The sequence below is a fragment of the Amphiura filiformis genome, chromosome 11, assembly GCF_039555335.1.
Source record: "Amphiura filiformis chromosome 11, Afil_fr2py, whole genome shotgun sequence".
Lineage (NCBI taxonomy): Eukaryota > Metazoa > Echinodermata > Ophiuroidea > Amphilepidida > Amphiuridae > Amphiura > Amphiura filiformis.
The window spans coordinates 50,273,622-50,290,569 of record NC_092638.1 but is presented as its reverse complement, the minus strand read 5'-3'; the positions used below and the strand labels follow the sequence as shown (position 1 = coordinate 50,290,569).

General features: G+C 40.3%; 1 protein-coding gene and 1 long non-coding RNA gene across 2 annotated transcripts in view; both read left to right on the top strand.

Moving 5' to 3' along the window:
* The window catches only part of LOC140164958 (uncharacterized), a 60,696-nt gene extending 57,108 nt beyond the window's left edge, over positions 1-3,588 (top strand). Inside the window, 2 exon segments of the mRNA XM_072188366.1 lie at positions 1,651-1,849; positions 2,442-3,588. Coding sequence (XP_072044467.1) covers positions 1,651-1,849; positions 2,442-2,702 — 460 coding nt within the window. The 3' untranslated portion in view covers positions 2,703-3,588.
* Positions 3,589-4,241, top strand: LOC140164959 (uncharacterized). The gene is made up of 2 exons (XR_011860610.1): positions 3,589-3,635; positions 3,674-4,241. It is a non-coding gene; the product is annotated as an uncharacterized lncRNA (long non-coding RNA).
* The last annotated feature ends 12,707 nt before the right edge of the window (positions 4,242-16,948 follow it).

Here is a 16,948-nt window from a genome sequence, read left to right as displayed (position 1 = left end):
ACAAACTGGCCTATTCAAAACTCCACAGACTACATCTGGTTTGAGAGTGGTGAATGGCTAATTTATGCGTTTGGCTTTAATTTAAAACAAAAGGAACAAAAGAAAACTGAAACAAAAGAACTGACAAATAAAATAAAAGTTATGAAAAGTACAGAGAAGCAAAAACTGATATAAAAACTTTTTTAAATAACGCTTCATTGAAGAAACTGTGTTGTCTCTTTGTTTCGCTTGTTGGAATCTTTTTGCGCCTTGTATAGGCAAGTTTGTCAATTTTAAAACTGGACCTTGGTCTATTCAATTGCTGGTAACTTTACTTCTTGAGGTCACATTGGATTCAATGTGGTGTCATAATGTGCAGGATTAGATAGTGCATCTATTAAAAAAACAAATTTACCCCAATATTGTTCAGTTTCGAAATTGTGATTATTTTTCCAAGTGTAAGGATACTTTATTGGCGCAGTATATTATAAAGTTTATAAGTTCCAACATAGATGAACTTCCATGCCGATAAATGTTACAGGTACAGTTTACAATGAATTAGGTCAAACGAAAATTGACCCGGGAAATTCGAAAGCACTTCACCTGAGGGACCGTTCACAAACACTTGTTAGGGGGGAGGGGGACTGATGTAAAAGGGGGGACTAGGGGGGCCTGAAAAAAATGACAACAAATTTAAATTTTCCTGGGAAAATTGAGTTTATATCTTTTCTATGGGGTTGACCCATAATTTTCATGTCAAAAAAGGGGGCCCTGACATTTTTGAGTTCTCAAAAGGGGCCGAAATATTTTTGCGATATATTTTTTGCATCAGACCCCCCTAACAAGTGTTTGTGAACGGTCCCTTATTGTATGACATAAATATTATTGCAATCATCCACTTGTTCGATATTCCGCTTGTCCGACAGCCAATCAACAACAAAACACCAAATTACTCATGACTTTCAATAGGGCACAGTGTCATCGCCCCGATATCTTCATGTCAGAAATCGCCATGATGGTAGATCGAATCCAGTTCTTCAACAGCCACGCATGGCCATTTTATTCCGAGCTGTTTAACATGTTTAATAGTTTTGAAACGCATAATGGGCCGAGGAACATCCGAGTAAGGCTATTAACAATAGCCTGGTGACTGGAGCCTGGTACGTCATCTCATTTGCCTCCACCAATGGCCTACACTGCACTATAGTACCGTGTTATGTTCCGTGACCCGAGTGTTTCGAATGAGGGCAGCTGTCATTTGTTTTGTCCTGCACATATAAAATCTGAATTTTTGTCAGTTTTTGATTTCAAAACGCACGGTTGTTTGTCAATACGCTGGCTAACGACTATCATGTTCTTTCAACACATATAGTCAAGTGCAAAACTTACAATTAGCTTCTTTAGAAACCAAAAATTACGGGAGATATTCATCATTTTCTACCCCGGTATCCAAAGATTTATTGTCTGAATATCAAATCGTGCATAGCAGATACACGTGTATTGATCCCGGGTATTGATTTAGTTTCCCTGCTTGTACAATATAATTATTTTCCCAGGCGTTGTCGTTGTGTAGGGTTAGGGTTTACCTTGTCCAACAAGTGGAGTGTCCAACAAATAAAGCTAGCTCTACCAATGTATTTATGAGTGGTATTTCTGTTGCTTTACACACAGCCAGCTTGCAGATCGCCGTGGACATCTTGGATGCGTACGTTACTTGGATTCAAGCTCCAAACACAAGCGTTCTGATAGAGACGCGTACGGCGTACATCGACCGGGCAAAATCAGTCGGTCATTGTCAAGCTCGAATGTCAATAAACTTGTAAGGAGAGGCTCAGGTCGAAGATCAGCCAAAAGAAGAGAAATCTCATCCGTACGTACTGATTCTGATATTTGGATATTCTTAGGTATAATCCTCGGGAGGGGAGAGGGGACGTCAAGACAGAAGGCACGAAATGTGGAGACAGGAGAGGATATGATAGGATAATTATGAGAGGAGAGGATTATGAGGAGGAGAGGAGAGGAGAGGAGAGGAGAGGAGAGGAGAGGAAAGAGAGGAGAGGAGAGGAGGAAGAGAGGAGAGGGAGGGAGGATTTGGGGGAGGATTTGGGGAGGCGAAGGGAGAGGAGAGGAGAGGAGAGGAGAGGAGAGGAGAGGAGAGGAGAGGAGAGGAGAGGAGATCGATAATAGAGGAGAAGAGATGTAACGTGTGAGATAATGACGGGAGGGGAGAAGAGGAGAAGGGAGGGATGACATTACCATGGTTACAGAAGGCTTAGGAGAGAGTATGTTGGGCGAGAGAAAGGAGATCAACCTGATTAAAAATGGAATTAATGAGACTATTAATATAGATCGAGTCAACGTGGAAGGAGGCCGGTAACATTATTATTTTATCTCAGATGAAATTCTGGATTCCAATTGTTATACATATTATATAAAGTTCTTTCTGTTATCCTCTATCACAGGTGTACCTTGAAGGTCTTCCAGGTGGTGGCGCACAGAATGGAACCACGGAACATTTATCAGTAGATGCCTATCTAAGTGGACGCAAAACTGGCAGTATTATACCAAAGATGGTCACTCAAGTTGGACTAATGTCATTGGCAACTGTTGTGCCTGATGCAAACTTTTTAAAAGGAATGATAAGATCGGAATCGGTTACAGAAATGGTTAGGTCAAAGTCTGATGACGTGAAGGCTGGGTATGACGAAACGTTCCAATCTTAGGATAATGACACTGATGACTGATCATAGTATATTGTATTGGTTTAAAACTACATGGATGGTTGTATCGAAGTCAGTTTGTACCGAAATTCCTTCCTACAATACCCTATACGAGGGCGAGTTAACGCAGCGGTAGTTCCCTCGCTTTGCACCACTGAGGTCCCGGGTTCAAGCCCCGGCGCGGCCCAAGGACTCATGTGCACTTGGTTTATCCCGTTTCCATGCTCGCTCTCGCAGGTTTTCTCCGGGATCTCCGGTTTCCTCCTGTATCGCAAAAATCGGTGATTAGTTGTTTGGTTATCTAAAACTTCCTTCACCCAATGGAATTTGGGGAGCTGCACAGGTAATTGGTGGATGTTACAATCTAAATGCGGATAGGTGTGCGCCGTTCGGCAGCAACCTAGCATTGCAGCGAAGTTACAGCGCTTTGAGTCCTCTAAGATCTGGAGAAAGGCGCTTTATAAATCCAAAATTTATTTATTTACGCTGGCGAAGTGACGTAATAAATCGGATAACTACCATAGCAATAGGTGAAAACAATTTTGAATATATCGCGCTGCACTACAAGCAGGTTGCACTCATCACCTGTGTATGTCTACAGTCATACAATGCCGCTCTATTCAAAGATGCTTATCTTACAGGTGCGAGTGATCAGCATATGGTTCAATGCAGATGTACCGCGTGAACGTACTAGTGCAGCGTGGTATAATCAAAAGTTGTTTGAACCTATTGCTATGGTAGTTAATCCGATTATTACTTCACTTCGCCAGCGTATAGGCGTATTGAATAGATAAAGATTTGGGGTTAATCCATCTCCTTTGTTATGCAATACTCATATAGTATTGTGGGACTGGAATTTCGGTACAAATCGACTTACGAATGACAAACCCAGTACGGCGACGCATCTCGTGGCTATGGTGGTATGGGACAAACCCGGTCAGCTCCGCTACCGAACGTTGCACCCTAACATAAAGGCCGCCAAGTCCGGTAGGGCTGAGGCCGCGGACTACTTCCATGATAAAGACAATATATCATAGCCCCGCAGGGCTTGAAAGCAAGGGTACATTATCAATTTGTGACATCAAAAAATATATCAATATTATAGCAAATTGTTAAGTTAAAGTATCCCAGGTGTGGCTGAGGGGAAGCTGGAAATTTAAGGCAAACCACATAAAGCAATGTCCGTCAATCTGGCAGCGATTGTGGAGTGAACCGTGCGGGGCTATTCCCGGATTTTTACTATACGTGGCGTACATACAACCTACATGACTCAGAAAGTGAAAGGTGCTTTTGGTATCTTTGAAAGTAACAATCGACATTTAATCATGCTAGCTGGCCGACCAATCCTGGAAAAATCATGCCAGCCGACCGACCCATCCTATCCTGGAGGCTTTTACGGAAGGATATAAAAGGCAACATCATTTAATATGTTATATAGCCTTTCTAAGTAACTCATTGAATTTTAATCTAGCTGAATGTTTCTTGATCTTGATAAACAGTGCAAAAGTGTATACTGAAATTAATAATAATTAATTATATAAATAACAATATTTATTCATGTTTAAAAATATAGTGAGAGTACCATGTGACTTATTAGTAAATGGAGTCTTGAGCTTTATTTCAGGGTATCACACACGAGCATATCGAGGGTTTGTATTATCCTTCAAACAAATATAATAATAATAAATGGGAGGGCGAGTTAGCGCAGCGGTAGTTCCCTCGCTTTGCACCACTGAGGTCCCGGGTTCAAGCCCCGGCGCGGCCCAAGGACTCATGTGCACTTGGTTTATCCCGATTCCATGCTCGCTCTCGCAGGTTTTCTCCGGGATCTCCGGTTTCCTCCTGCTTTCAAAAAATCGGTGATTAGTTGTTTGCTTATCAAAAACTTCCTTCACCCAATGGAATTTGGGGAGCTGCACAGATAATTGGTGGATGTTACAATCTAAGTGCGGATAGGTCTGCGCCTGAGGTTCGGCTGCAACTGGCATAGATGATACGATCTGATTGTGATGATTCACCATGGCAGCGAAATTACAGCGCTTTGAATCCTTCAAGATCTAGCTGGAAAAAGGCGCTATATACATCCGAAATTTATTATTTATAAACAAATATCACTATCATATTCAATACCATGCAGATAAGGCCTTGATAAGATGCCTCATAATCACTATCATACGTATATAGGCCTACATGCAGGTAAGGCCTTCTTGATAAAATGCTTACCCATATCACTTTTCAATAATACCATGTAATGCAGATAAAGCCTTGATAAGATAATTTGTGGGTTTTTAGCAGGTTCGCCGTCGGACAAGTTTAGAACTGTCAAGCTTTCGCCAGGAGTAGCTCTGACTTCTTCAGGACAAAGTACCTAAGAATGAGACATGTAGACCGCCCCTAGCCTACTGATGACTCTGAAAAGAGCCGTTCACTGAAGATTGTCCCTTGTCAACAGAGAACAAGCAGATCTCGCCTATCTGCTAATATAAAGGTTTTGGTGGCTCTGAAAAGAGCCGTTCACTGAAGACTGCCCCTTGTCAACAGAGAACAAGCAGATCTCGCCTATCTGCTAATATAAAGGTTTTGGTGGCTCTGAAAAGAGCCGTTCACTGAAGACTGCCCCTTGTCAACAGAGAACAAGCAGATCTCGCCTATCTGCTAATATAAAGGTTTTGGTGGCTCTGAAAAGAGCCGTTCACTGAATACTGCCCCTTGCCAACAGAAAACAAGCACATCTCGCCTAAAGGTTTGTTGGCTCTGAAAAAAAGAGCTGTTCAATGAATACTGCCCCTTGACAACAGCTAAAAACCCACTAATTGTTATGAATTTTCGTCGTAAAAGCCTATCCCACAACCTTGATAAGATGTTTACTATACAAACCAGGGAATTGGAAGAAGTAAATGCCCAAATTTGCCATTATTAGGGCTCTAGTTATTGACAGAAAATATAAAATAGAATTCGGGAATTTTTGACAATTCCAGGCGTCACTGGGAGGCCGGTCGAGTGCAGATCCGTCGGAACACGCTTTTCAATACGGAATAAATGCTAACCTCGTCGTGACATCATCCAAGCAGCAAAGTTCATTTCCCATTGAAAAAGCGTTATCCGACGGATTTGCAGTCGACTATTCTGCTGGAGCTGGAACAGATAATACAGGTAGGGGCCTACGGGCGGTATAGCGACACGTGACGTGCGAGGCTGACGAAACAAGGCTGACAGCCCGTTTAAAATAGACGGTTTATAGTTACAAATTGAAAAACAACATACTTAAAGGCCCATTCAGTGATTTGCTCATCCGCATGATCGTAAAAATCATCGAAATTCAGATTTTGGTACATTTTGTCATAGATATGCTAACATAGCCTGCGAGTGGTTCAGCCGAAAGCCGTGTATTTAAGACAAAATAAGACATTAATTACACGAATTTAGATACTGACAGTATCTAAATTAGCTATTGTATTTGAATAGGGCTTCAACTTCGTCAGTACTGCTGTTTTCTTTGTTTTTTGCCAAATTTGTCATTTCAAAAATACCAAATGACAATTTGAATGACTTATCCTTTTTAAGCAATTTATAAACAATTTTAGTTTTTTTTACACTTGCGCTGGGATCACTGAATGGGTCTTTAATACAGTATTTTGTAGAACCCCACCGGTTTTAGAAGGCATAATTTTGTTTTAGCAACACACAACACATCCGCAAATAGAATAATCAGGCTTGCCCATTAAAATAATTCACGAAGTTCTCATACAGTCTCATAACAAATCCAATAAAAGTTTCATACTACCATGCCGCTGAGCGGCGTGGCGCACGCGCATTGCAGACACAATCAAGGCTCGTCATTGGTAAGTTGATACGTCTTGCCGCTTGCGCATGCCGCAGCGGCAGGGAAGTCTGACAGGGGCATTAGTGAATTAAGAATCAAAAAGTAACTTTCAAATACGGTATCAGCGCTTCAATCCAAGTTGGGAATGAGTGCTTATAGTTACACTGTTACAGCACGAAAGTCATTGAGGTAACCGTATGTATGTTAACATCACCTTTTATTGGATTTGTGGGAGAACTTTGTGAATAATACACATAACACATTTAGAATTGTTTGTGGAGATTTCATGATTAGGCCTATGTGTTAATCCAATGGCGACGTCAAAAAACTGGCGATATCGCATCCGACCCTACCCCCGAGATAATAATACAAACTTGAACAGCGCCACCCTTTGTATTACTAATATCAGTATTGTACAGTCATGACATGACAGTGCGCCTGGAAACTGATTCAATTTCAGCGCATGAATCAACAGCCCTGCTGGAAGTGCTTACAATGCGTTGCAAAAAACAAGTGCCAATCAGGCGCCGATGTGCCCGGGCCCGTAAAAAAATCAAAGACAAGGCCGTGAGAAAAAGGGCCCGCGAAAAAGTAAAGAACGGTAAATCCGGGCGGCATAAAAACTATTGCCATTTTGACTGGCAACACTTTAATATAGTGACGTGTGCAAAGAGGGGAGGGGCTCGGTCGATCAGCCAAAGTATGAAAAGCTCTGGAGAAACACAGGAAATTGAGGAAGGGTATTTTCGTCCTTCACAAGTTGTTGGGAATGGGATATGTTTGACCAAAAGACAAATTCGAGGCCTTCAAAGGTGAGGGGGGGGGGGCGGGACACACCCCGTACTTTTTTTTTTACATGGGGACCTGCCATGTGTAGGCCCCTATGTTCCTTTTAGCTGGAAAAAGGTAGACCTACGGTACCGTGTTTTCGTCCACTGGCCCATAGAACTCATCTCATTTTGAGCTATTATTCTGAAATTGGAAAAAAATTGCGCAATTCAAGCACAAATGTCCCAGTGGAACTTACAGACACACTCGCCGCCCATGCCCAGGAAGCCTGAAGGCTCTAGGGAGAGCGTGGCGCAATGGTTAGGGTACTTGCCTTTGATGCATGAGGTCCCGGGTTCGATTCCCGGCGGTGGCGATTTGCTGGGATATTGACTTGGAAAAAAAAAGTCTGAAATTAATTGGCAACATCTGTAGATTAAGTTTAGACTTCCGCTCTCCCCATGGTTCATTTAGAATTGGGTAAATGAATCATGAAAGTACTCCGTCCTTCGGAGGGGACGTTAAGCCGTCGGTCCCGTGTGCAGAGAGCCATACCTGTACATGTATCTCGCAGTCAGTTTCGAAAAGAGTAGGGTGTTAACCCCTGACTGTTCCCAACCCGTCCCGGTGTTCAAATGGACCCCAATGGAAATAAGCTTCAATAGAGGCTTTCTTGGGTTATCCAGGGTTGTCACAACCCGAACAAATCAAATCAAATCAAATAATCTAAAAAGATGCATTTTATCATCGCCTTCCTTAGGCCTAAATATGTTCCCCCCCCCCCAAAAAAAATCAATTCATTGCGTCATTTCATTTCCAAAAGATACTCAATACCTCTTTGCTATAAATTATAGGGCCCTACTTCTAACATAGGGTCTAAAACTAGCTAAAACTAAAACCTCGCGCTCGATCATATAATTATTATGCCTAGTACATACATCCTACATAGCTCTATGATTTCGTTCACAGCACTGGCTCAAAACAATCAAATCAGATTCCAAGACTTGTATCAAGTCTAAATTACTTCAGTTTAGACTTGCCCCAAGTTTGCCGGAGTCTAAATAGCAGCATTATATAATTTGCACTGTTGAAAATGCGGACGTTGTTAATTGGTATTGTTGTTGTTTGTTTGTTTGTTTTGTTTTCGTTTGCTTTTATTTATATACAAAATGTGAGTGACAGAGCCTCTTCAAAATACAGGAATGATCTCCGTCAAGAGTAGGCCAAATAGCATGCAGGGCCTGCAGGCTTAAGATGTTATTTTTATTGACATGAATTCCTGTCCCGGATTTCCTGAGTCACGATCACGGATGAATCACATTTTGTTGGTTTGAACATTTTAAAATAAGTGCGCATGCAAACATCAGGCTACGGTTCTTTTGTTTTCTTTTCAAAATGAATGACATACCAAACAAACAATGTTTTTAAATGCCCATTCCCCGACCCATGCAGTGATTTGCTCATCCAGACGATCGTAAAAATCATCAAAATTCCGATTTTGGTACCTTTGTCATTGTCATAGATGTGCTAACATAGCCTGCTAGTGGTTTAGCCGAAAGCTGTGTATTTAATACCGGGGGGGGGGGGGGGACTCAAGTTTGGTTTTGGTAGGGACGTGCCGCTGAGATTTTGGAAGTGGACCCATAAATATAGGCCTAAATTTTTCAAAAAATTTGGACCCATTGATATGCCAAAAGTCAAAATTTTCGGCCGAATTTAACCAAAATTGTCTTAGTTTTTAAATTTTGGCTAGATTAAGGAAAAATTGGGCTGTTTTCCGAAAAAATTGAGAAAAATAGGCTTTGAAAAAGGGGTCATTGATTGCTACCCATGTTTGCGGTACCCCCCCCCCCCGGTTTTAATAATGCAAAATAAAGCATTTTACATGAATCTGTAATTTATTACAGAATTATTTATGGCTACACATGTATTATTTTGAATAGGGGCTTCAACTAATTGAATACCCCTGTTTTCTTCGTTTCTTGCCAAATTTTGCATTTCAAAAGTTCTAAATGACAATTTGAATGACTTATCCTTCATTTTCAAGCAATTTAAAAACAATTTTCTTTTACACTTTCGCTGTGATCACTGAATGTGACTTACAACTTAAGTGCGAAGGACTCAAGAGCGCGGAAATAATTATTTTTGACCCGGATTTTCAGTGACTATAAACTACGCCGCTGTGGGAGAGGGGGCAATGATTTTTCCTTTGGCCCTGTTCAAGTAGGCCACAATTGTCCCCGGCAATTGTCCTCATTTTGGCGCAGTTTAATTTAGCATTAAAATTTATTGCACGTCGCGCGCACTGATTTGTCGCAATAATGTCATATTGGTAGCTATTGGTAGCGGGACTATTAGAAAATTTGCCTCCCTGGCTCGGTAAAAACTTTGTCCTATTAAATGGAATATTTGTCCTGAAAGGGAATTAGTGGGATCAGTAGGCTTTTTAAAAAAAATCAGTTTACTACACGTACTTTATAAAAATATTTTACAAAGTTTTTACAAAGTCTTTTGACAGGAAACTGGTAAGTGCTTCAGGCCGGGGATTCAGGAAATATTGCTATAAAGTTCAGTTAGAGACCAGTTGTTCCAAAGATTTGGTCGCCAGACATTAGTATACTATTGTCTTGCGACCAAATCTTTGGAACAAAGGTTCGAAAGTGTTTTTGCCATGCCTGAAGGATATTGAACAATTTTGGCTTGGGCTGTCCTCTTCAAAGTGTCGGGCAGTTTTGGTAATATTTACGATTTTGATGATATTCAAATATGATTGTCCGAATGAGCAAATCACTGGATGGGCCTTTAACCTTAGCCGTTAGCCCAAGTTACCTTAACCATGTTTACCCCAACCCAGAATCTTGTTCTAATTGCAAAAATATAAAATTGGTTACAATAGTTTTGGTGATTTTTCTATTTTGTCAGTGGGAAAACAACCCATGGACCTAAAATTTAAAAAAAATGATTACAAATTTACAATTTGTTATCTTTAGTGTGCTAAACTATAATTTGTGTTTGTATCAATCCCCTATCATATAGTAGAAAAACCCAGTGCATTTTACCGGGATTTTTACTATTATGATTGAGGAATGAGGTAAACATAACATAATAGGCATTTATTGAGCGCCCCACAAAGAACGGAGCGCTTTACAAAAGAATATATACAGCTACATGAAACTAATACAAACAATACAAAGCATAATATATGTCAAGACAATTGGATAAGAGCATGATAAAAACTACTTGAATAGGTATGTTTTCAGATTTGCTTTGAAAAGCTGGAGTGTACCAGCTTCCCTGATGTCACGAGGTAGAGTGTTCCATAACCGGGGTGCACATGATTCAAATGAATGATCACCGGTACGTGTCTTGGTTTTTGGTTGAGATAGAAGTGTTTTGTCCTTTGACGAACGTGTGGCATAAGCAGATGTTTTAACCGAGATCAGTTCTTGAAGATATGATGGAGATTGTGAATGGATGCATTTGAACACGTAGACCAGTAGTTTAAACTTGATACGTTCGCGAACTGGTAGCCAATGAAGGAGACACAAATTATACTTGTGCACACTAAAGATAAAAAATTGTAAATTTGTAATCATTAGTAACTTTTTTTTCCAAATTAACTATGAATGTCCTAGAACTTCAATATCTGTGCCCAAATCCGCCGAAAATATAGAAAAATCGTGCACTAGAATATATCGGCGCCTCTGATCTGAGACGATAGGTATATTCGTCTCAGCCTCTGATTATGTTATGGCCTAAATTTCGCGTGTTAAGTGACGGCTGTATTAATTCGTTTTTAGGGGCGCACCATTAGATATCAAGGGGAGGGGTACTGGGTAGTTGAGGTCGGGACAATTTTTTAGTGCCTTTGGTTAAAGGGCATATCTATTGCAAAAACAAGTTTAACTCCATTCGAATTAAGAGAATAATTATTACATTACAAGTTGACACTCGTTGCAATTTTTTATGCGTATTTCTCCTGAAAAAAGAGAAATTGTGTTGGTAAAAGTTCGGGCTCGTACGAGTCCTTCCCCCGTTCGAAGCGAAATTAATTTTCAAGGCAACGGGCTGATGACGCAAGTAAATGAAGCGGACACTATAGGGGAGAGTGGGGTAATCCCGAACATCTTTTCATTTAAGCCTATTACTAAACATTAAAACAACTTAAGATAGAAACCATACCAATATCAAGAGTGGGATTACCCGCCCTTCCCCTATAATCACGATAATACATGAGCTATAGAGCTCTTTTTATGTTCATTCATGCATAGATCATCTAGATGATCTATGATTCATGTATAAATGCGCGACCTTCAAATGTCAACAACGGTTAGCTACCGTCTCATTGAAATTTTTTATTTGCATAATAAATACAATATTGATCACTGAGACTAGTATTCCTGAATCTCAAATCGATCACGCTCAAATTCTATGCTCAAAATATTTTTTAATTTTTTAGTCCAAATATTTCTCATGTTGTTGATATACATATGAATTGTAATATCACAATTTACTAATATATAAAAAAGAAGCGGCTGATTTTATCCATATGTTTAAAAACCATTAAATTTGTAATACTTGATTCAGAGTTTTTTCTGAGAACAACAACAGTATAGGCCTACATTCTGTGCATTGAGAGCGTTTACAGTCCCTTCTCTCAAAGCAGGTACATCTCATTTCATGACGTCAACTTTTTCTATGTCAAATCTGTCTCGTTCGAAGGAACTCACCGCTTAAGTTGGTTTTTGCGGAATATTAATTTCAAACGTCTTATTTTCTCAAAAAAGGAGTCATTTTCATTGTCCTCATAAAGTACGAGGGATGGTCAAAAAGTTTGTAGAACTGGGTATGCTACTTTGTCGCACGGTATTGAATTTGGTCTCATTTGAAAGCTTGTTCCTTTAAAACATTTACTGCACAAATATTAGATTTTTGCATCACTGTATATGGGCAGGACGCTCTTCAGAGGAAGCCTACCTCCATGAATTCACAGGTGCTACCAGAAGTGAATACAGGGTCATCATGGAAATTTCTCCCGGCGGTGATGAAAACTCAAATGAAATTTAACAATGTACAGATACTGTAAATGGTAATGATGTCCTTATTCTACAGCAACGATATGGTTATTATAGTTCAAGAATGGAATGAGCGTCCTTGAAGATCATCCAAGGTCTTAAAGACTTGCTAACGTCACCACTGATATACGTGCTAGTACAGTGGCATTGATAATGAATAAAGAGCCAAACAAGGAAGATGAGATAGCCACAAAATATGACAACTCTGTTAAAAGTGTTTTCAACATAAATCCATTAACATTTCGGTATTCCAGGGTGTCTTCTAGATGGGGTCCCAGAATCTTTATGCACAAAATTGATAGCAGTTGACATAATCAGATCCACATCTTCTATACATTTAGAATGAGGACCGAGACAAGTTTCATCTATATTAGGTTAAAGGTGATAAGACATACATTAACCACAAGAATTATGAGTCCATTCAGTGGAAGCACCTGGATCTCCCACCCATGAGAAGATCATCACTCGGTCACCACAGTGGAAGGTTTTCATCGCTGTTTTCTGAAATTCGGGGAGAGTCTTGATGACAGTTCATTTGCCAAATGAAATTACAATCATAGGCATATATCATACAATTTTGATAGCAAAATTGAGGCAAGCCATCAAGTGAAGAAGGTTGGCGGTAGGAATGGGAATGTTTTTTGGATTGTGTGTCCTATTCTCAGTTTGTCAAGCTGCCATTCACGACAGAGGGGTCAGTTAACTAAAGCAACCATATTGTGGTCCAGGCATGGCCTCCAGTTAGTGAAACCTGTTGAAGAATTTTAAGCCCTATCTTCATAATATCAGGTTCACTGGTGATCAATGCCTTCACTGAAGAGTGGCTCATGGAGCAATGGGAAGACTTCCATTTTGTTGATATAGAAGGTTTCAAGAAAATTTGTGACGGGTGCATTTAGGTTTGCAATGACCATGTTCCAGATTGAGATAGAAAGAATTTGGCTAGTACTCTTTCAAGTACCTTGTTCTACGAACCTATTGACCGCCCCTCGTAGCTTGCCAATGATATGATGTTGTCCTGGCATTACTAGCAATATATATGACCTTTAAGCAACAAAAAAAATAAAGTTCTATTTTCAACAATTTGTGTTTAGGTTTTTTGAAGCCTAAGTTCACATTTTTACCATTTTTACGTTTTTTAGCACCATAATTTTGCGTGGAGGCTACGAAAAACATTATTTAAAATAAAAGTCGATGACCATTGACCTCAATGGCCTATAAAAGAGGCCGGTCGACTGCATGCATGTAAAGACGGATATGCAGTTTACCGTTCAAGGTTACTCACACACTAGAGAAATCAATTACCCGGCTATTGTCAGTAGCCTTAGTCAGGTCCCTCGAATCATTATGCGTCTCAAAGGTCGGAACAAAATGGTCAAGCGTGGCTGTGGATTCAACCTACCATGGCGATTTATGCCATGAAGATATCGGGCGATGACACTGGGGGGGCTACTATAAGATCGACAGTGGCGGCGGAGATGAGCATATTTCGATTTTACTAAGACATTTGCGCGTGAAGCGAGCAAAAAATTTTATATACAGTTTTAGTCCAAAATGAATGTGAATTTTGCTATGTAGGCCTAAGGCCTAAAGGTGATTTTTTACGTAAAGACCAAAATGTCCAGTGTCCAGTGGCGTTCTTTTTGACATGGGGGATGGGGTTGGAAAAAAAAGTATATTGAATCCAGCACTTTTGGCGACAGAATAAGTATATCGGGTCAAATGCGCGCGAAGCGCGCGAAAAGTTTGCCCTATTGAAGCTAAACTGATTAAATATGGTGTAAAAGTAGAATAAATTCGCGCGAAGCGCGCAAAAATTGGCATTTTGGGGGCTAATGGCCAAATGTGAGGTTAATTTGGTAAAAAGCCCACATATAGGCGTCAACATTGGGGAATGATTGTATGGACCACTCCCCCTGGCAAAATATTGGGGAGGGGGTTTTATCCCCCCGGATCTACGCCTATGCCAATGTCCAGATGACAAATCTGGGTCCAGATGTTATAAACAACAACTAGATCTAGTTATAGATCTAGATGTTGTTATAAACAACAACTAGATCTAGTTATAGATCTGAACCTAGAGGTAGCCGTTAAGAAGAAATGACCCCTAAATGACCTTTGACCCCTGTTAGGAATTTAACTTCTTGTGCACCAGCTAAGGTCAATGTACATGCAAGTCGCAACTCTGCGAGAAATAGCATTTTAAGATATTTTGGGAATGACCGGAAGTGACCCCTTAATGACCCCCCAAATTAGATGATAACTGGGTCATAAATAGTTTTTACATGTTTAGAATATCGTTAGGATCGTTCCTGTTGAATTTGAGCTCGATTGGACCTATTTTTAAAAACTGACCTTTGACCCCTAAACTTTGACCTTTGGGGTCAGAAATATTTTTAATATGTTCAGGATGTCATAAGGATTATTTCTGTGCATGTGGCATCAGCATACTATGTTAATGACCTTTGACCCTAAAACAGAGAAAAACTTTTATGCACCTGTTAAGGTCAATGCATGTGCGTAAGTACCAACTCTGTACTGCTTAATTCATTGTGCGAGAAGTAGCATTTTAAAGGTATTTCGTAAATGACCGGAAGTGACCTCTAAATGAACTTTGATCCCAAATCGGAGAGCAACTTTTGTGTACCATCGAAGGTCAATGCATGTGTGCAAGTCCCAACTCTGAGCCATGAAATTTGTGGAAAGAGTAGCATTTTAAAATTGAAATCACCTTTTTGACCCTGTGACCCTTGCGTGACCTTTGACCCGGATCTGGTCACGTACCGGTATCATGTTACATGTGGAGGCATGACCCCTAGTGACAATTCAACCGATGATTTGAGACATTTTAATTTTTTACCCCTGCATGACCTTTCGTGACCTCTGGCGGTCACTAGGGGTCAAATCCAATTGCCTCCACATCTTAAAAATAAACTTTGGACCATGTACAGCATGTATGCAAATTATGATGCTTTGTATCAGAAAGTGCACAATTGTACCAAATGTGCTTAACTAGTGAAGGTCATTCCCCGGATCATCAGGGTCATCAATCGTCATTGAGCAACGTAACATTTGCTTGACTAAATTCAAGGTCATTGGATCAGTTTACTGGTAAGTGTGATGTTTTGGACATTTCATGAAGTTTTAGCATGTTTAGTGCTATTAAAGTAAAACAAAATGTAAGGGCAATTTCGAGGTCAGCAAGTAAGTTGTTGGATTTCGCCATTATTTTTCCAAGGTCATCTGAGATCAAATACTAGGATTGCTTGATTTTCAAACATGATAAAGAATTTTCAAGATTAATTGTCAAGATCAATGTGACCAAACTTATACCAGGAGGTGGGAGGCAAGCAATTTTGGCACGCCCTTAAATTTGGAAATGTTACCCCGCGGGACTCATAATTATTGCACAAGCCCTTAGGGGCCTAATTAGCCACGTTCATAATTGTAGCTTAAAAAAACCCTTCATCATCCCAAACAATTATGGCCTGCTTGTGACCCCCCATATCCGGGCCCCGCGATATATTTGGACCCCCCCATTCCGAAGAAGGCGGAGTGAAATATTTTTATTGAATAGGAGGGCCCCACAATTAAGATATTAAAATTATGAATTGGTGTGCCGTGGTCGCGACATCGATGAGCTTCGATGTGTATATGTTGCTAAAATCAATATGAAGTTATAGACTTGAACAAGTCTTCCACATGTCTTCATGATTGATCATAGTATGTTACCGCCCCGTACATTGTCTACAGCCTTACAAATCTTGCAAATTGCATTATGCAATATTTATGATGATTGATTGATTGATTTTGTTATTATTCTTTTTTTTTTTGTTATTTTGATTTTTGCATGCACTAATTAATTTTTTTATCATGATAAAAAAAATTAATTCGTGCTTTTGCCCATTTTGAAAATTCATTTATTAGGTCTAGGCCTCATATCTATTTATTATTGATAAAAATATTGGGTGAAGTTTGAAATTGGTTTGCAAATGGCTTAGGCCTAATAGGCCTTAGGCCCCTATAGGGCCTACCGGTACCGGTACCCTTTAACGCCTTCACAGGTAGGCCTACGTGCGTGTTCTCACCCCGGGTGGTCAATTTTCAAAATACCCTTCGACTTGCCAAAAATTAGGCCTAGGCCCTATAGGCCCTACTTGTCCCCCTTTTCGACCTGCCGAAACACAGTGCCCCCCCCCCCCAATTGGTCTGCCAAAAAATCCCCCTCCTAAATTGACCACCCCACTGACCCCCAAATAGCGCATGTGCAATAATTATGAGCCCGGGAGGATAAATGGGGGGGTAGGAATTTTTGCAAGCCAAAAAGTGGTGGAAAGCAAATTTTGGCAGGTCAAAAAGGGGGGGGGGTAATTTTTGGCAGGCCGATAGGGGAGGTCCAAGGCAATCAATATTTTATGCACACCCCGGGATGCACACCGTTTGGAAATGTTTCCCCACCCGACCCCCTCAAGGGCCCGGCTTAAGGGTAGCTAGTGCAATACCGTAATAAAGTGCAGTGTCATAAATTACTAAAAAAAAAAAAAAAAAAAAAAAAAAAGAAAAGTAAAATTGGTTTTGGTTTT